This window comes from Aulonocara stuartgranti, assembly GCF_965226115.1.
Source record: "Aulonocara stuartgranti genome assembly, chromosome: 7".
NCBI lineage: Eukaryota > Metazoa > Chordata > Actinopteri > Cichliformes > Cichlidae > Aulonocara > Aulonocara stuartgranti.
In genome coordinates this window covers 11,692,168-11,712,328 of record NC_138945.1, presented here as the reverse complement: position 1 = coordinate 11,712,328, position 20,161 = coordinate 11,692,168, and the positions used below count along the sequence as shown (strand labels likewise).

The 20,161-nt window shown below is 39.4% G+C and overlaps 2 protein-coding genes and 2 long non-coding RNA genes across 10 annotated transcripts in view; 3 read left to right on the top strand and 1 right to left on the bottom strand.

Annotated features, from left to right (window-relative positions):
• LOC309711087 (carnitine O-acetyltransferase-like) overlaps window positions 1-5,176 on the bottom strand; it is a 42,742-nt gene extending 37,566 nt beyond the window's left edge. For 4 of the 6 annotated variants that reach the window (XM_082541110.1, XM_082541112.1, XM_082541114.1 and 1 more), the window contains exons 1-2: window positions 4,947-5,014; window positions 2,100-2,233 (exon numbers count right to left, since the gene is read on the bottom strand). In XM_082541110.1, coding sequence (XP_082397236.1) covers window positions 2,100-2,129 — 30 coding nt within the window. In that variant the 5' untranslated portion in view covers window positions 2,130-2,233; window positions 4,947-5,014. The other 2 variants (XM_082541111.1, XM_082541113.1) reach the window with 2 other exon arrangements.
• On the top strand, window positions 2,334-4,844 carry LOC309711097. Its single transcript, XR_014277882.1, has 3 exons — window positions 2,334-2,617; window positions 2,989-3,075; window positions 3,654-4,844. It is a non-coding gene; the product is annotated as an uncharacterized lncRNA (long non-coding RNA).
• Window positions 5,177-7,143: 1,967 nt separating the features above from the next.
• On the top strand, window positions 7,144-8,077 carry LOC309711096. Its single transcript, XR_014277881.1, has 3 exons — window positions 7,144-7,317; window positions 7,643-7,736; window positions 7,894-8,077. It is a non-coding gene; the product is annotated as an uncharacterized lncRNA (long non-coding RNA).
• A 495-nt stretch (window positions 8,078-8,572) lies between these two features.
• On the top strand, window positions 8,573-20,161 carry LOC309711767 (carnitine O-acetyltransferase-like). 2 transcript variants are annotated; one of them, XM_082542224.1, is made up of 12 exons: window positions 8,573-8,683; window positions 9,798-9,851; window positions 10,154-10,316; window positions 11,171-11,345; window positions 13,479-13,654; window positions 14,020-14,120; window positions 14,357-14,476; window positions 16,849-16,971; window positions 17,155-17,290; window positions 18,709-18,771; window positions 19,240-19,374; window positions 19,550-20,161. In XM_082542224.1, exons 1-12 carry the CDS (start codon window positions 8,652-8,654, stop codon window positions 19,772-19,774), a joined length of 1,503 nt encoding a protein of 500 aa, XP_082398350.1. In that variant the 5' UTR covers window positions 8,573-8,651; the 3' UTR covers window positions 19,775-20,161. The 2 variants fall into 2 exon arrangements, with proteins under 2 accessions (XP_082398350.1, XP_082398351.1); XM_082542225.1 differs by lacking the exon at window positions 16,849-16,971.

Genomic DNA, 20,161 nt, shown 5'->3' with positions numbered 1-20,161 from the left:
GGGCAAAACGCTTGGACACTGCTAGCACTGGAGCCTACACAAATGCAAAGCAGGAGATGAAGCATAGCTGAATATGTTTCCAAACCAACTTCATTCTAAGCCAAAGACTAGAAAATATGGTGAAGCATATCTTCCCTTTGGCTTCACCTGCACAAGTGCCGAGGTAGGTCTCCCCTGCAGAATTTGTTTTCCCTTCGTAGGGAGCAGCGCTGGGCTGTTTAAATCACGGACAAACAGTATCCCACATTCTTGATTTTTAGTTCACAAACACTTCTTGTAATGCCTAACTACTCCTGTCATTTTGGAGATACACATAGTATAGGGGAGACCGGGGATAGTTGTAACGTGGGTCAGTTGAAACACTTCCAATTTCTCCAATCAGGGCTAAGTTTCAAATGATGTGACTCATCCTATACATGCCCAATTCAGTTCCGCTATTACATGTGAAAAATCAGCACATTTTGTCAAACACAGACAATTTAACATGAAAAAAGTAATTTGTATGCCAAAAAGTAAGTTTTTCTACTTTATTTCAATTTGTAATAACATTATCTGCTTTGCAGTTAAACTCATCAAACTTAAATTATGTTATTTGTATGTCTATGGGGATATATTCTGTGTAGGTCTTTAGTGCTAATGTTTTAGCCGTTGGCTGTAATGTTAGCTAGTTCATGGCTATAGGAGTTCTGGGTCAGTTGTAACAGCAACAGTCTGGGTTAGTTGTAACAATAATGCAGATGTTGCAACTTACCACACTATTACTTTAACTTATATTAAACAAGTTGGGGCAACGACATCAGCAGAGAGAGGTTCACTGGTCGCATTTGTATATGCGGTTAATGCCATTGGCAACACAATTCCTCCACTGTTTGTGTTCCCACACATACATTATGCAGACCTCTGTGTCAGAGATGGAAGAGTAGGAAGTACTGGTAGTGGAAATAAATCAGGATGGGTGCAAGAAACAGATTTCCTCATCTTTCTGAAGCACTCTGCAAACCACACCAAGGTAAGCCATGATAAAAAGTAATGGAATTGCGATGCTGGTGAACAACTACATTTTTTCAGCTTCATTGTTATTTTCAAAATTGGTGCAAGAGTTGCAGGTTATAATGCCCACTGAGCCAATGAGGCCAAACTCAAGGAAGACCAACCAAAATTAATGAAATATTCAGTTGCAGAAAATTCCATAACTTGTCTTTTTTGGGGGGTTGGAATATGTTGCAAAGCTAGATTTCTGCATTCTGTCTCTCTCTCTCTCACACTCACACACACACACGTGTTGAATAAACAAAGATTGCATGTTAATGTTTTGTTAGTACCCTTATTTCATTGTGTTACATTTCACCCCAGGATATGTTTACAACTAACCCAGACTATGGGGTTAATTGTAACATTTCACTCTTTGTGTTTGAGGCCATACCATGCAATGGGTAATTGTGCTGAACTATTTAATAGCAGAGACATGTAAATACTTTGCATTACATTTTGAATCCACTACCTTAAAAGAGCTCCAATTTACAGACAGAAATGTCAAAAATGTTACAACTATCCCCGGTCTCCCCCATGTAAGCGTGTAAAACCTGCAGATAGTCAGATTAACAGTATTTTGTCTCTATCTGCCATTCTGCAATTCATCTCATGTAAACAATAACGTGGCGCACAGCTGACATGAAAAAAGGCACATACCTTTGACGTTGCGTGACCAGCTCTGTATTCCTCGTCCACACGTAAACATAAAAAAGGAGTTTTTTAAAAAAATCTCAGTTTTCGGTGATTCGAAACGCCGTTTACGTGTGGATGAAACAGCTGCGTTTTCAAAAATACCCGTGTAGGTGCAGACGCAGCGTAAAAGAGTTAGTTTATTTTCTTACTACCTGTAATTTATCGCAGATTACTTGTATTTGCTTAATTGTTTACTAAATGTTTGAGGTGTGAAATAAACCGCAATGGAGCAAAATATGGGTGTGTGTGGTTGGAGGATGTGTGCGTACGCGTGCACGCGGGGGGCGCGCGAACATTTTTCTTGTAAAACAAAGGGGGGCCCAGCAAAAAAAAAGTTTGGGAACCACGGAGTTAAATGAAAGGATATTTCTTACCACAGTTCTGGTGCAGAATCTCAGTATCATATTTCCACAGAATGACGCTGGACGGTATTCACCAGCGTAAAATAAGACGATGAGGTGTTCGCAAACGAAGAACTTTGCTCCCAACACTCACACGAATGCTTTACCTAAATAAACAGGACAAATACGAGTGTGACAGGTTCTCCGGATTTAATGTTTTTTTGTTTTGTTTTTTTAATGCAAGTTTCTAATGTTACTGAGATCAGTGGCGTGTCCAGCGGGGTGGCCTGGGGGGGGCACAGGCCACCCCCCCAACCAGACTGGCCACCCCAGGTGCCACCCCAAAGGCAAAACAATAAAATTCAATCAAATATCAAATGTCCGATTATGTTTTCACGGTGAAGCTCAGATATCCGAGTGTAAGTGAATGCAGCACCGGCTTCTGCGCTATGTGCATCACGTTAGCAAAGGTAGGAGAGCCAAGCACGAAAGACGGCACTGCAGGAAACAATTTTTCGGTGAAAGAAAATGAGGACAGAATAAATGTCCCGGTAAGTAATATTAAGTTTGTTGAGTTTAGTAAACTTCGGTGAAATTAGAATACCAAGGAAAAAATAACACTTAAAGAATTATTGCAGCTGTGGAATATATCAGACAGTATGCTACTGAGGGCAGCTAACATAAGAGTTATGAGTTATAAGATATAATCTAAGTCGTAACATTGCTGTATGGAGCTGCAGATTTGGTTGCAGGTTAACATAGCTGGACTGGCCGTCGGGCATATGCCCGGTGATTTATTTTTTTTTTCTTTCTTTTTTTTTGTAACGGCATGAACAATGAGAGGTGGTGGATTGGCCAGATGCAGGTCGATGTGTAAAAATAACTCAGTTGTTTGGTGGTGTCTATGACGGAGCTTCCACAGAGGCCAGCAGGTGGATGAGGGAAGGTGAGGCAGGAGGAGAGCCCCGAGGCAGCCACCAGTCCGAGTGTCAGGTGAACTGAACTTCAGGTAAGAAGTCATGACCTGCAGTCTATCTGGGTCAGATATGAACTAAGTTTAGGTGGAGTTTATTTTCGTTGTGCTGACTTTTTACCCTCAGTTGCAATAACTCGTACTGTGTTCTAGCCAGCTTGACAGAGTTTATATACAGCTGGGTGGGTGCTATGATGTTACTGATAGTGAACTTTATTTTATTCATAAGGTTAGTTAGTAGAGTTGCCAACGGCTCCTTAAAAAAATGGAATGGTCCCTCAATCAGAGAAAATATTACACGTTTCGTATTGAGCTGAGAAGAGACGCAGTTTGTCCCGGACTTTCGCTATAATGAAAAAAAGACACAAAGCTGGGTTTATTCTGTCGTTACGCTGCACAGCTGCCTCTTCTTCTCTCATTCTCTCCCCCTCCCTCTCCTGTTGCTGCTTCAATCATGAAACTGATCAATGATCAGCTGATCAGCTTTTCTCTCTTGTTTATTTATCGCCCACTTTGCGCCAGAAAGAGGAAACCAGCAGATGTCGCGCTAAACAACAGCAGCACGTTTAAGCTTGATCAGCTGTTGTTAGAATTTATTTAATATTAATTTCTAGTATCAGCTGATGTTTGCTGGAGCCACAGCTGTAAAGCTGCTGGTCATGATGTCTGTTTGGATATGTGGTGAGAGGGAAACATGAAGATGAAACCAGGAGATGTCCTTACTGAATCATCAGAGCTGAACAGGTGATGGAGAAACAGGTTTACCTTTCAGGTGACATGAATGAGTTGAAGGGAAGTTATGAACTGTTTCTGAGAGATAAATAACACCAGGATCCTTTTTCTACGTAGCTGACAGCTGGTAACTGTGCAGGGGCGGGTCTAGGAAAGTTTTGCCAGGGGGGCAGGTAGGGCATTAACAGGGAGAGGGGGGCACAAAGAAATACTTTTCTTTCTTATTCTCATTTAAAATATCTAGCTTTTATTAAATAATTATCTAAATCGTACAACCAAAGTTTTTATCTGACGTAAAATGTATAGAAATCATACATATACCAACAAGACTGTACATCACTGTCACCACAGGGTTTGTTTTCATTCAAAGTCTTTATGGCTTTACTACCTGGTGGGCCGGTCTGTAGTCAAAATGCCCGATTTTCTGTCCCAGTCCAGCCCTGCAGGTTATACTGGCAGTGTCACCATGCCAGCTGACTGTATTTCATCATCAGCCAGTGTTGTTCTTGATCAATATTACCAAAGTTGACCATAAGGCAGCATAGAAAGTATTTACTTGCTTTCAGGTTTTATTCAAATGTTAGTCTTTTCAGTTGTTTCTCCACTTTTTTCCTGTTTCAAAATCAAACACCAGTTTGTGAGAAGATTATCTTCTTTTTTTAACAGGCAGAGAAAGTTTTGCATTGGCTAATTTGTCAATTGTTTGTTACAAATGTTCGTATTTTAATATTCAAAAATGTTTTTGCCCAAAACATATGTGCACTACATGTCAGTAAAAATACTATGCAAATATTGCTGTCCTTGAATGCTGAGTAAGCACTGACAAAGCACTGATTGTATCTCTTGTACTTTATCAACGCAGTATCTAAAAACTTTGCACCGTAGTGGTTAAAATCTCATTCTAATAAGAGTTAAAAGCGCATTCGGTTATTAGGTTTATAGGATTATTGAATTATGGTTAATGGTTGGTAGAATTTTTTTTAAACATTATCTGCCAATTACATCTGCCACCCTTCTCCAAATCTGTGCCCCTACCTGGCCCCCCCAACAAAAATTTTCTAGACACGCCACTGACTGAGATACATAAAGCAATGCTATATTCAGATTTAGCATGCCCCATCTGGTGGTGGACAAGCTTCAAAATTCTTCAATTCTTGAAGAGACTGTTCCCTTACTTGCGTGCATCTGAGAATCTATCAGTTTGTTACCGACATGGGTGGGGATGATGTCATATTGTACTGCCCCGTGGGTGAAACAGCAAGTGTTTAAACAGAAGAACAGGTACAGCCAAAATTAAATTAATATATAGTTGTTGGTTTTGTTTTGTTTTTTTTAACTTACTTTAAGACGCCTTGCAGTACAAGCCAAGAGAGAAGAGCAGGGACTTAAATAGTCAGAGTTAAACAGGCCCTAGAACTAATGGCTCTTCTTAGCGATGTTCCACCAATAGGAATTTTCCACTTGTGGGGTTTACACCAATAGCAAACTTCCACGAGCTGGTTAAGTTAACTCAGTAAGGTAACCCACATGAAATGGATGGTTTTAGCAGCATCTGGCCTATCTAAGAGGGGCGTTTCATGGATCATGTGACTTTTATTCCACACTAAATGATCCCTATGAATGACACCTATTCTCGTCACAGACATTATGACATGATGATAAAATTGTATAGGATCTATAAAGAACATAAAAAAGATAACTGGAAAATGCAACACTGTTGCCAAAAGGGCACAGTCAATAATGCAGAAAATCATTAATCTGGTTATTTAGCGCAAATAGCATTAAAATCAACATTTTCATTTAAGTTAATGATTTTATCTCTCAGTTTGCTCTCGGTGTTGCTGTTTATTTAAATTGGATCCATTTGCAGTGGATTAAAACTTACTCCCCTACAGCCTAATAAAGGAGACATGGAAATCACTTTGGTTGTCAACAGATCAAAGTGAATCAATAATTTTATTCTTTAAAAAGGAATTCTTGGTGTGTGTTCTGTGATGGTATGCCTTGCTTATATAAACTGTAATCCCCAGCAGAGAATCTCTAATATGTTTGAAACATTACCAATGCTCATCAGGGAAACAACCAGTTCAGATGCTACTAAAAATCTTCAGATCCTTAGTCTCCCTGCAGAGGTCTGAGAGATTTTCCTGAAATGGTGATGCTGTTTTCTGGAGAATTGATTGGTCAGTATGCAGATTTCTTTCTGCTGATTAAGCTACAGACTAGGCTCCACTGACAATTAGTTTTCCAGAAAATAGTGTCGCCATTCCTAGAAAATCTCTCAGAGCAGGTTAGGTTCGTAGAATAATTTACCATGGGGATTTATGCTGATTTACCCAAGCTGCAACTTTTACTGAAGCCTTCTTTCCCTGCATGTTCCACATATAAAAACAACTATAAAAGATTATTAGAAGCAAATGGATTATTCAGGGTTAACAATGACTCGACTCTTTTGTACTGTTAAAGAGGAAGGGATGAGGGAGCGGGTCACTTGAGGCAGGCCCTGCAGGCTCTTATCTAGAAAACAGAGTAAATATAGACACAGCTCATCTGATGTTTATTGAAGATCTAAAAGATACGCTTTTGAGGGAAAGAAAAAACACTTTGCAGAACTGCAAGGCCAAAATCCCTGAACAGGGTTACTTCTGTCATGTGAGATGCACTTGTGTCTTTATGGTCACGCATCCTGCTCAGACAAGTCTTATGCCAATTGAAAGTGATGGTAAGACTAGAAACAGTAAAACTAGTATTGCCATCAGACTTTTTCATGTTTTAGCACCAAAGTTATAATAATTGGGGAACTCAAACTACTTTTTACATGCTTGGTTTGCCAGACGTGCAGAAAACCTGCAAGAGATTACAAGTGACACACTGGAGAATGTACCTGACAATATCCTAATTTGACAAAAACTTTAACATGAACTTACATTTTTTGCTTTGAGCTGATTTTTCACTGCCTGTTTTCTAAATGCAAATAAGGATAGCTCATCCAATCAACATGATTTATAGAAAATTCAAATAAAAGCTATTTAGTGCTTAAACTCAGATGAACCAATATGGCAGAATGGAGACCCAGGAATGACACGAATTAGGATAGGATCCCCCACATTCTAGATGCTGGCATTGGTGAAAATGAAGATGGAGGATGGGTGTAGCTTACCAATGAAGCTCCGATTACCAATGTAGTGTAACTGAATTCAGATAATGTAAAGATAACCTGGATACGCTGAACTTGCTTTATTGAATAGGGCTCTGATTGTCTACTCCACCTTAATTGCTTCCATCAGAGTTCCCACCTGTGTCTCAGAAAACCATAACTAAACCCAAGCTGTGACAGCAGACGGTTCAGTGCTTAATCAGCAGAAGATTTACTCGGGTAACAATAAACAGTAGATGGCAGCAATATACCATTGATGCATCTAGTCAATCTACCCCAAAGAAGTAGAAGAAGATAGATTGTTCTGTTTGGTTGGTCTTTATATTTCAATCAACTTCACCATTACCTTCATCTTTTGCTAAACCAGGAAGAGCTGTAGCTGCTGACAGGTAACTCCAAAGGCAAAAAAGGCAAAACTATTAGCAAACTGTGCACCAAATTTAAACATAAACACACAACAGAATAATTTACCAATTTATTGGTGACTGTAAGTTAAAAGTGGTAACGATGTTATTTTAATACTATCAAAAATATATTAATTATTATTAACTATTAAACCGTTCTATTTGCTTTATTAACTGCTGCAGAGAAAAAGAAAGGCTTTCATGTCCCTTTTTATCTGGTTTACTTAAGTTAATTGTCTTGTTGGGGGAGGGGAGCATTTATCATTTCCTTTAACCAGAGGATTTTCTTTTTCAAATATTTTCTCAACAGCACTGTGACCTGACAGTTAAACGGGTTTAACAATTAACTCCAAGTGTGGAAGTTTACTGAAAGAAAAATGTTGAGAATTCTGAACAGAATTATAGTAAGTAACACGCTCTCAGTTAACTTAGCCTTTTGTTAATGTAATAGTGTAAATCATTTCCCTGGCTCTTTTTTTTATTGTATCATTATTAATGATCTTATTTTTATTTCGCTCACAGAATTTAATGTAGTAACTAAAACATTTTTGCATCTGTCAGGTGAATGTTGGAATGATGAATTCTTATGGCTTGGTGAAATCCTGTCGGCTGGTAAATTCTGCATCGGACACTCTGATGGGTGGCAGGTATCTGAACCATCAGAAAGGACTGCCCCGTCTGCCTGTGCCCCCTCTGCGGGAGACCTGTGAACGCTATCTGAGTTGTCTGGAGCCCCTTGTAACAGAGGATGTGTACCCCGCCTCTCGCCCTATGACAGTTGGGATAGGCTCCAGTGCCCCCCGCGACCCTGAACAGGATAAGCGGAAGCGAATGGATGGATTGATGGATGGCATTTATATACTTCTCTGCATTTAATTATTTGTTATTATTAATCTCTGGCTCTCTTCCACATCATGTCTTTTTCCTGTCTATCTCCAACCAGTTGCAGCAGATAGTCAGCCCTCCCTGAGCCTGGTTCTGCTGGAGTTTTCTTCCTGTTAAAAGGGAGTTTTTCCTTCCCATTGTTCCCAAGACGTTTGCTCATAGGGGGTCATATGATTGTTGGGGTGTTTGTTTTCTTTGTATTATAATTTTTTTTTTTTACAATATAAAACACCTTGAGCCATTTGTTGTTGGGATCTGGCACTGTATAAATAAAATTGAATTGAACTACTAAACATTAAAAGTAATCAAAGACTTTTCAGACAGACTGTTTATGTGTTTTCTCTTTGCAGCTTGCAGATTATGGGATACAGATTAATTATTTGGACTCGAGGGAATCTTTGCTGATTTCTAACGGTGGATTTGTTCTTCCCAAAATGGACTTCACTGATAAACAGGGACAAATAAGGTAAGCACATGTGCACACACATCAAACAAATGACATGGAAGGACTTAAGGTCTGTTTTAGTTAGCTGAGCATCTGACTTTATGGACATCAGAAAAGGAAAATATACTACCATGCATTTGTAATTTTGTACATTAGAAAATACAAAGATGTGCACTGGCCCACTGTCTTATCCAACTTGCTCAGCTTGGACCTGCACTTGGACCCTACTATTGCAGGATTTTTTTTAAATGTAAACACAGACCCAGCAAGTGGTTTTGTTGTTTTTTTTTTTTTTTTAAATCTTCCAAAAGATTAAACTAAGTAAACATGTGGCAATATCCCATCCAATAGGCTAACAGTGAGTTAACTAGCTTAGGGGAAATATTCTGTGTTTTTTAATGTATATGTGGAGATGAGAAAAGTCCTACAATGATGATCAGCTTGATGACATTCAGCTGGTTTTAGGGGTTATCATCGTAGAAGGTGGTTCTCTTCTAACTGTACTTCAACCAGTACAACTAATACTCCAAAACTGCTTGCCATCACCTTTGTTCATTTGGGAAATCTTACTCAAATGAAGCAAACCTGCCAACGACTTTCCATATTCTATTTCAAGATGAACTACACCCTAAGAATTTACAACCTATCGGTACATTAACTCCAGCTTCAAAAATCCTAGCATGCTTCATCGTCAGAGCCTGTTCACACTCACAGAGTCCAACTATGTCACTTCCCCTCAGTTTTCCATCAAGTTCTTGTGTAATCCAGGATTTCTTCTGATCACTTCAGATCACTTCTCATTTATTCTGCATTTGTGCTGGTACATCAGTCACTCACCCCGACCACCGGATCGAGATTGTGGGTAGAACTTTAATTTTAGTGTCCCAGCTTTTTCTGAATTTGGTTTTGTGTATAACTTCAATAATTCATGCAGGATCAACTGCTCTGTGTGAAAATAGCTGAACATATTTTGTCCATGGGCAGTTACAGATAAATTGTACGGTATAAATTATAAGGATCTTTGGTTTTAGGAGTTTGACCCACATTAGGTATCTTGGCCACTTTGCTTTTAGTGAGTCATATTGCATTGAAAACTTTTATGTTGTATTGTTTTATAACTGTTTTTTCTGACCAGGTGTGCTGCCAAAGTGATAAAAGCTGTTCTGGACTTCAAGACAATGATTGAGGAGTGAGTACCATCAGATCACTTAAAACTTCTTGCAATCACAAACATGGCAAAGATGGTGTAGTGGACCATGGACACAATGTGAAACACTGAAAGATGCCTGGTTGGGGACCAGGGTTGTATTCCAGGAAGCATGTTTGACAAACTCTGGGTTTACTTTATAATAATGTAAAATAGTCAGTGAACTCTATGAACCAGAATATTTGAATAGAGGTTTTAAAGTTATTGCTTGTCTTGTCTTTTTTTTTTTTTTTTTTTAATTTAACCACGAATGTATGTTAGGACACACCCTCTTAATTTTGCAGTGAGACACTACCAGTACAATATATGCGAGGAGAGCCCCTCTGTATGATGCAATACTTCCGGGCACTGTCATCCTGCCGTGTCCCTGGACAGAAGACTGACTCATTGGTGTTCCATGCCAAGAACTCCAACCCCAGACACATTACAGTGGCACAAAACTCTCAGGTGAGGTGTCAAACATACACCTTTATTGAGGTGTTTGAGTTCAGGGCCCCATTATTTATCAAACTTGAATTCTACAAGTCCAGGTAAAAAAGCACCGGCTCAAGCACCAGCTTCTTCTAATAACTCTTGAAAAGTTATCACAGCACATACAGAAAAACAAATCAAACAAGGTTTCTCCCTACATTTACACTCATTTCATTGGCATCCTTGAAAAAGGATTTAAGGGACAAAGGACACTCTTTCGAGGATGCCATCTTCACATTTTGGACAGAGAAGACAGATGGTTTGAAAGAGGAGTGAAAGAAGCCATTTATGTCCACTGTGAAGGACCATCTTATGGCACCAACTGTCTGCCATCTATAATCCAGTGTTGAGATTCCTTCCCAGACTCCTTAACGCCCACTCACATCCCGGGCCATTTAAACTCAGGAAATCACATTATAGGGTGGGGCTAGGTTTCACAATGAGCTCAACTAAAACCATGCCTGATTGTGACCTACACCCGTTTTTACACCTGGGCTCGTGTGATTAAGTAGAGGATCATTAGGGGGTCCTTTTGTCCCTCTTGGGGTGGACCCTTGAACTGAAGAAGCTTCTCGGATGAGAGGTGAAACATCTTCAAGCAATTTAGAGAAGTCCAGACGCTCTTCTTTCTAAGAATCTTAGACCTCTAAGGCTTAATTTAAGGTGCTACTAAAATTGTCATACATTTCACAGGAATACTCATGTTTAATTTATTTGGAATAAGTTTTGATCTTCCAGTTCCTTTAACAATGGGCAGTAATGCCTGAATTACAAGTGGTCTCTTTCTCAGTGTTGAACTGTCAGTCCAGCATTGTTGTCTCTCTTTTCAGTTCTTTACAGTGGAGGTCTACCACAGTGATGGCACTCCGATCACTGCTGATCAGCTTTGTGTTCAGCTGGAGCGGATCTGTAATTCATCACTAGAGACCAACACAGAACATGTTGGTATTCTCACGACCCTGCACCGGGACACCTGGTACAAATACTATAACAAACTGGTCCAGGGTGAGCACAATTATACTTCCATAGACATGTAAAGAGGCTTACAGAAATTGTGTGTAATAAGTAAAAACAAGGATTTTAAGGGCAAAGATTCATTGTTAAGGGACACAGTAGATTATAATTAGTCATATGCAAAGTGTTAAGGTCACCTGTGTAACCCCACCTACCATTGGGACACAAATGTTAATACAAGAGCAATAAATTTAGGTCAGAATAATAAGTAATATCATAATCTAACCACCACCTATTTCCAGTTTGAATTCACTTTAGATGTATTCATTTATTTATTTAAAAATGTGTAAATGTAGACACTTTAAGCAATTTCAAGCTCAACCTGTGAAATGCTGTCATTTGTTATTTTACTGTAGAGCATGTGCAAGAGGGTGTAAGTATTGCAGTGTATTAAATGGAGGAGATGCAAGGGGATGGCCAGGGGCAGGAATGATTTTCTGAGTCGTTCAGTGGTGCTTTTTAGTAATCTTGGTCTCTCACTGAACATGCTCCTGTAACTAGCCAGCAGAGAGTAGGGTAGGGTGGGGGCCATTATGGCCAGCATTATCCTTATCTTAGACAACATCCACCTCTTAGACACCACCCTAAGGGAGTCCAGCTCCATCCCAGCAGCGTTACTGGCCTTGCGGAACAGTTTGAGTCTGTTGGCATCTGCAACCCTCTACCAGCTGCCCCAGCATGCAACAGCATAGACGATCACCCAGAAGAGTTGGCCTCATGGTATTGAATGCACTGGAAACATCGAAAAACATGACCCCACCATGCTTCCGGCTCATCCAAATGGGTGTAGACACAATTGAGCTGGTAGATGATGGCGTCCTCAGCTCTGAGGTGGGGCTGGTAAGCAAACTGAAGGGGATCCTGATTTGGCCAGACTAGAGGTCGGAGCTGGTCAAGGATGAGTCTTCCCAGGGTCTTCATGATGTGGGAGTTTCTCCTGTAATTGTCCTCAGCCTCTCTGATCTTGCCCTTCAATAATGCCTGAACCACTCTGAAGCCCTCTTCTTGTCCTTCAGGAGTGCTTTGATGTCCTTAGTTACCCACAGCTTGTTATTTGGGTAACAATGGACAGTCTGAGTTGGGACAGTGGAGTTGGTGCAGAAGGTTATGTAGTCGGTGATAGGATCAGTAAGTCCATTGATGCCCTCACTCTAAGAACCTTCCAGTTTGTCAATTCAAAACAACCCTGTTGTTCTGCTAAGGCCTCCGACCACCTCCTAATACTTGTAGTGGTCACAGGCTCCCTCCCCACAATAAGCACATAGCAGGGTGTGAGGTGAATCAGGTTATGATCTGACTTACCGAGTGGGGGGGAGGGAGAATGAACTGCATGCGTCCTTGACATTACTATGCAGTGCATCTAAAAGTCTCCCCATGCTGGTGTGACAGACCACATATTGTGTGAAAGTTGGCAGTGTAGTGTCCAAGGCGACATGGTTGAAATCACCCAAGATGGAAGTGAAAGCACTCGGGTGCTGAGTGTGTAACTGGGCTATAGCAGAGTGGATAATGTCACATGCAGCTGTGGGGTTAGTCGAGGGGGGAACGTAAACAGTCACCAAGCTCACATGGGAACATTTCCTGGGCAAATAATACAGCCCTAGTTCAACAGTGCACAGTTTGATGACAGGTGCCATGCCAACGGCATCAGGGCGATCAGCTGATCTCTGGAGTAAACAACCTGTGCGGTGTGTAGCGGCTCCTCCGCGCTGCCATTCCTCAAAAAAAGTAACTATTCCGTGGCAATAAACGGAACAAAAACTCTATCGATCCAAATGTTTTAAAAAGAGATATTAAAAAAAGGAGGAACACTCTTAAGTACTAAGGTCAAAGAAATAAGTAAGAAAAAAGCTAAAGTAAAAAGAAAAAGCAAGAGCAACTGAAACAGGCTGCATGCTGTTTGATGCATGTGCACATGCATTAATACTCCCATGGATGAATCGGAAAACAACTTGGAGTTAGATGTTTGGCATGCAGAATGGATCGAACGGCTAACCTTCAGATTAGAATATTACATTTTAGGTTTTCTAGAATATTAAACAATTGTGTTAAATTTAAACAATTGTGTTAAATTTATCTTAACAGCATATTTGCTTTGTGTGTCTTTGTGCTTAATTTGTTCAGATCCCTCCAACAAAAAATCAGTTTCAGCCATTGAAAGGAGCATCTGTGTGCTGTGTTTGGACAAAGCCATGCCTCGGACATATGAGAAGTATAGCAGGTTTGAACCAGTGCAGGTTTTGCATGGAGGCGGCACCCAGTGGAACAGTGCTAACCGCTGGTTTGACAAATCGCTGCAGGTGAGAGAAGGAAAACCGAACCACTGATGTATCATTCAGGCAAGCTCTATTTTACCTTGCATAGAGATCAGATTCAAGTTGTGCGAAAAGTTAATGATAGAGTAGTTCTACTAATGCAAAAGAAAAGTGAAAACGGTCTGTCTCAGTGTGAGAATAGTAAAAAGGGTTAGTATGTTTAAATGCCAATGACCTTCTAGGTGCCTTTACCTTAGTTGTTGTTGTTGTTGTAGTGTTATTTTTACATTTTAAACCAGCACTTTAAAAGCCTATATTGATGGCCCAATTTACTAAAAAACTTCCCTATCATAGAAGCTCAGTAACAGAACCGCACATGAAGAAACTTAATTTGTGTGTCTTTCTTTCAGTTTATTGTTGGTGAAGATGGGACATGTGGGTTTACCATGTTGCATGCCATTATTGATGGCACACCATGTATGGCTCTATCAGATTATATCACATCTTCCATGTAAGTTTACATCCTCTAAAAAAACCACACTTCAGGAGCATGTCACGTTTTCTTTATAAATTTTAATTTCCGTTGTTTTTGCAAATGTAATTATGTCATCTTAAACATCATTAAGCAATTTTCTAGCACACCTAACAGTGACTGTCACTTCGTCTGTCACTAGATTTGATGTTCTGTTCTACTGTTTTTTGTTTTTTTTTGTTTTTGTTTTTGTTTTTTTAAATGTGTGGAGACAGGAAGAAACCACAGATGATGGAGTCTCCTGTGGCACTTTTGCCAATGCCTCAGAAACTACACTTTAACATCACACCTGACATTAAAACAGCCATTGAGGAGGCTAAACAGAGTGTTGACAAGTAAGCGCACATGCCTGTTTAAGCTCGGTCCTATTTCATGCAAGTCTGTCTCAGAAACACTAGGTTTGTAGTTTTGCACTACAGTTAAAGGGTTGGACAACTAAAACATTTTAATTTAAAACTCTGTAGTAATGTTTAAGTTTAGCTTTAACTGGGTGTGAACTCTCCTTTGTCAGTAACCATACAAGCTAGCATAAGAACAGCAGATATCATAGCAGAGGGAAGCAGCATGAAGGTGAGGTGTTGAGGGCATGTACCTAGGAGTCCATTTACTGTGGGAGAGTGGAAATCAGAAACTGTGAACTGATTCTCTTGAACGTGGCGTTAAGAAATGCCAGAGTTTGAAATTATTCTACAGTACTACATAACTCTTCCTGTTGTCCATACTGACAGTCACAGTTCATATGTATTTGGACAATGATTAAAGTTCAGACTTTCAGCTTCAATTCAAGGGATTTAACAACTATTTCATTGCAGTTTAGCAAATACATCTATTGCTGTACATAGTCCATATTCAGAGACGTCAAGCTGTAATTGGACGTCTCTTTGTTTGTTTTTTCTTCCCCTCTATATACAGTATACTTAGATGAAAATCATTTGACTGGCTGAAGTCCCGAATCCATGCACATCACCAACGGCTGCATTTGTTTGTTTGTTTTTCCCTTTGGTGTACTGAATATCTTTCTGCATTCAATTTTCTTTTCAGGAACTAAAAAGTATGTCTTTGTGGACTGTGATCAAATGACTGACTTGAGTATTGGAATATATTCAGCCAAATTCTTCAAAAACTGACTCAACACCACTTCGGTGCAAATAGAAAATAATCACAAGCATATTGCAAAAGGAGAGTTTCTCAGGGCAGAGTTTTGCATGGTACACTTAACAAATCATCCTGTTATTTCTGTCAGGAGTCACATCAATAAATAGTAATGCTGGTCAATCAAAAATGTAACTGGTCACTTAAAGCAATTTATTCAACTCCTACAACACAGTGGAGTTGTAGATGGAAGAATGGGGTGTACATCACCTACAATCAACAGTTGGGGGTTCCCAAACAGTTATCCCTTCCAAAACCAACATAAAGCTTCTGAAATGGCCCTCCCAATACCCCAACCCATTAACAGATTAAATCTTTTGTGTATTATGATTAAAAGCTGGGTCCGAGCCAAGAAACTAACCAGTTTTAAAGTAATTCTGCCAAGTAGTGGTCAAATATCCAGGCAGAATTATGCCAGAAACTTGTTGATGGCTACCAAGATATCTGTGGAGGTGTAACCTGCTAAGGGACATTCTGTGTGGATTAGAGGTATGCTTGTTTTTGTGTTTTCACAAGAATTGCATTATCAAGATGTCACAGTGGCAAAAGTGACCAGATGGTTTCACTGTGGGGATGGTGGTCAGATTGATAGTAGGGTTGTCAAACATAAGGGTTGAGGGCCTCCAATCCGGTCCAGTGGATGGCTTTTTAAGTTTTTGGACTTTTAAGAACATTTTCATAGGTTTAAAAACAAAGCCATTGATATTACATCAAACTAATTAAGTAATAAATAAACAATAAAATGGCAAAAGGATCATATTTCTTCTTCGCCTTTGCCTTCACCGCATTAAGAACAAAGTGTGCTGTATGTGGCATGTGATGTAAAATGAGTTTGACATTCCTGTTTCTGGTTCACAAAGCCTTGTTTTTGCCGGTAACTAGTAAAAGAATCCAAAATTCTAGTAACAAGCAGTAAGAACACAAGGAAGAGCGACAGACGTAGTGAGAAGTAAGAGGAGAACTTAAATATAAACAAGTGTCATGAGAGCCAGCTGAACACACTGGGACAGTCAAACAAGAGAAGCAAAACAGGAAGTGGGTTACAATAACTGGAACGAGGAAACTCAGACAAAAATACATTTGGCACAGGAAAAGGAGAACTGAGAGAAATGCCATGAAAACTAATAAACTCTAATGTAAAAAGTACAAAATAAGCAATTAATAAATTAATTTTGAGTAATAAGCAGAATATTTTAAAGTGCAAAAACTGAATAACCTGGGTGTAAGGCACAGGACCATGATAGCAACAACCTGCCTGAATCATTAGGTAGGCTCATTTTAAAGCATGCCTATAGTGGGGAGCATTATTTGCAAAAGTCTCATTAAATCAGACTTTAGAAATGTATCAGGAAAACAGATTAAATGAGCTCCAGAGTTATTTTCTCAGAACTTAAATTAATCAGTTTGTTTCCGCAGACAGTGGATTATATACAGAAAACATGGAAGTTTAGAATACAGCTCCAAAGAAAGAGGGAACAGCCACATGGATCTGAAATGAAGAACACTAGCATAACTGTGTGACTGTTACACATATCTTCTATCTCCACCATCACAGGCATGCCCAAGACCTGGACCTCAGGGTTTTGGTATTCAATCACTTTGGGAAACAAATTCCAAAAGCACATCAAATAAGCCCAGATGCTTTTATACAGATGGCAATACAGCTGGCCTACTATAGGTGAGATACTAAAGGACTAAAAGCATGGTGTTTTTTTTCTTTTCTTTTTAAAGACAAAGTCTTGTTTCCATTAACAATGGTGATTTATGCAGTTTTAACATAGCTCTAAGGTGATGATTTCAACATTTCATATGCTGAGTTGACCACTTTTTTTTTTTTTTTTTTTTCCCCTTATCTTGGCAGGATCCACCAGCAGTGCTGTGCATCATATGAAGCAGCCTCCATGCGTTTGTTCAGGAAAGGACGGTTAGGTGTAATCCTTTCAACCTCCAGTGCCTCAGCTGCCTTTGTCAAGTCTTTTGATGATCCCAAAAAGCAGGTCAAATAGGAAGAATTCGACTCAATGTCAATATGCAACCGTGCAATATGTGTCAATTTTGCTAATTCTGCTAATGTGTCAATGATTCTGAATCTGAGCCCATCTCTAAAAGACTAATTTTCTTAGGTGGCCCATCTTCACAAGTCTGTCAAGGTGGGGACTGATCATTCAGCATTCTTCCAACTGTGGGCCACACCCTCTCTCTGTCACTCTTGGAGAGGCCTTTCAATTCCTTGAAACGAGCATCCAAAGCTGTTGCAATCTTGATTCATTCATCGTTGATATTGTTTTCTTAAGGGGAGGTTAGGTCTGCTTGGAATGCCGTTTTAAACCTAGCGACTCATCATCATCAGAGATTTCCATAACATGATGCAAGTGGAAGAGGGCAGGCAGTACCACTGAGAAGGAAACGTAGGATTCCCCACCGGGAATCTCAGTTACATACCTGTAGTGAAAACACACAGAAGGAAAGATGGAAGACGAACAAAATGGTTCTTCTTCCATCTTTCAAATCAAGAAATTGATTTTGTTTAATCAATTTTATTTCAGCCTAAATGTTATATAGATTGCTGACTTCCAGGGCTCCAGAAGAGACTCCACCTTCTGCCGTTTGTCCCATTCTTTTGGCATCAGCCTGACAAGTTTGTGGCTCTGTTGGTCTAAGGTCGCTTTAATTGCTGCTTGGTTGCGGTTTAGACGCTTGACCATTTCTAGTGTTGAATTCCAGCGTGTTGGCACGTCCTGGATCAATGGCTCCTTCCCCTGCCCCAGGGTTGTTTGCTGTGTTTCCAGCTCTGAGGCGTCGCTGGACTATGTTTGAAGCGGCCAACATTTTTTTTTTTTTTTTCCTAGCACTTGACACACCAAGACCCACAGTGATGCATCTCTGTAAGATGTGAGCCACACAAGGCATGTGCTCAAATGGCAAATGTTTAGCTGCAGGTGTCATGTTACATGCACACTCAGTTTCTACAGTTGTGATTTTTTTTTTTCTTTTTTTTTTTTTTTTTTCCCTTTTCAGTTTCACAGAGCCCATGCATTTTTGACATTGTGCTTCTTCTTGGAGCCTTGTTCAATTAATCTTGCAAAACCTTTGTAAAGCCTGTGTCCTCGACAATATTAATAGGTCTGCAGTTTGTTGCAATCCACTTGGGAATTGTGTTAGTCAGTTTGTCCAAGGTATACTTACTGAGGCCCTGACGTTCTTTGAGAGTGGTTTGTCGCAAGCCAGGTGAAGCGTTAACCAAAGTGCTAGCAGCATCTCCGACTAACGTATGCTTCGAGTTAATGTGATATTTTAAACCCCAAACTGTTTTCTACTTAAATCCTGTGGTTTTGTGTTGTGTCACTGCTTTGGGTGTCTAACACAACGTATTTGGTTAAAAGTATGGCTTATAACCTTGTCTTGTTTTTTCCAGAATTCAGAGAAACGTAATTTATTGGAAAATGCTATAAAAGTGCATATGTGGAACACCAACATGGTGAGTATCATTTCCATAACCGTTCAGTACATTAGTGTGACTACAATTTATAAACTGTAAATATGTTTGTGTTTTTGTTCCCTTTGTTTTTCTAAGTCAAATCTGACAGAGTCAAGTTTTTGAGAAACAGTTGAATCACTTAAAATACAACTGTAATGGAATAAAATGTCAAACACAGCTGGTCCATAGATAGTATTTGAAGTGAGGAGAGGATGACCTAAAGCACAAGGTTTGGGTTGTTCCTGGAAGTAGACAGACATTGTTCATGTTGTCTGTGTGTATTGGGTATAACGGTTTTGCTGTGCAGTCAAATCTATTTAAAGTAATTAATCTTAGGAAGAATAACATTTAGTTTTGCTAAACCTCATCCTTTAACAGAAAATTGTGCCCTGTGAAGAATAATACTACAGCAATACTACATCTGGTGATTATTGTTACAAATAAATTGACTCGTCTCCATCATGACAGGAAATTCGTGGCCGGACAACATTTGGACACTTCTTGGGCCTGAAAGTTCAAGCTATTGAGAACAATATCCCCATGCCAGACATCTACACAGATACCTCCCTTAATAAAGCCTTTAACTTTCTTTCTACAAGTCAGGTGAGGGCTGGGCCTGAAAATGTTTCATACTATAAGCCTACTGCAGTTCAAATAGAGATGATTAATTTTATTATTATTATTTTTTATCCAATACCTTTTTATATGCTCTAAAATTGATTATGACAAACGATCACCAGTAACTAATGATTACATTCTCACTTCTGTTATTCACAAGGTGGCGTTCAAGGCTGCCTGTCTGGGTTCTGCTGTTCCAGAAAAACTAAACTCATATGATTTTTGCTACAGTGTTACAAGTGACAATTTCACCTTTGTAGTGTCAGCCTGGAAAAGCTGCAAAGAAAATAATGTGGTACGACTGATACAAACCCTAGAAGATACACTGGTAGACATGAAGATGCTGCTGGAGGAAACTAAGCTAGAGCCAGATGGCTCTACCTAGATCTAGGTAAAGAAGCTATTTGATAGCAAAATTCAAAGCAATTGGTTGATTAATACGAGTCATTCAACTTTATTTTTCAACTGTATTTTATTTTTGTTTGTTTTAAAATAAAACATGTCATAAAAAGCTCTTATGTTATAGATCGTTAACTCATGATTCTTGTACATTTCAAATAAATTGCTTAATGACTGGACTATTTTAATTGACTGTTAATTTTTGACTATGATTTGAAACTAGTTCAGATTAAACATGCTAAGGAAATGCACCTTATTAAACAGTCAAATTAAAGAATATTATTATTTTGCTTATCTGGATTATACACTGTTAGATCTAGATCTGGACCAGGGTATCGCTGAACTCCATGACAGTCTGAGGTGCAACCTGATG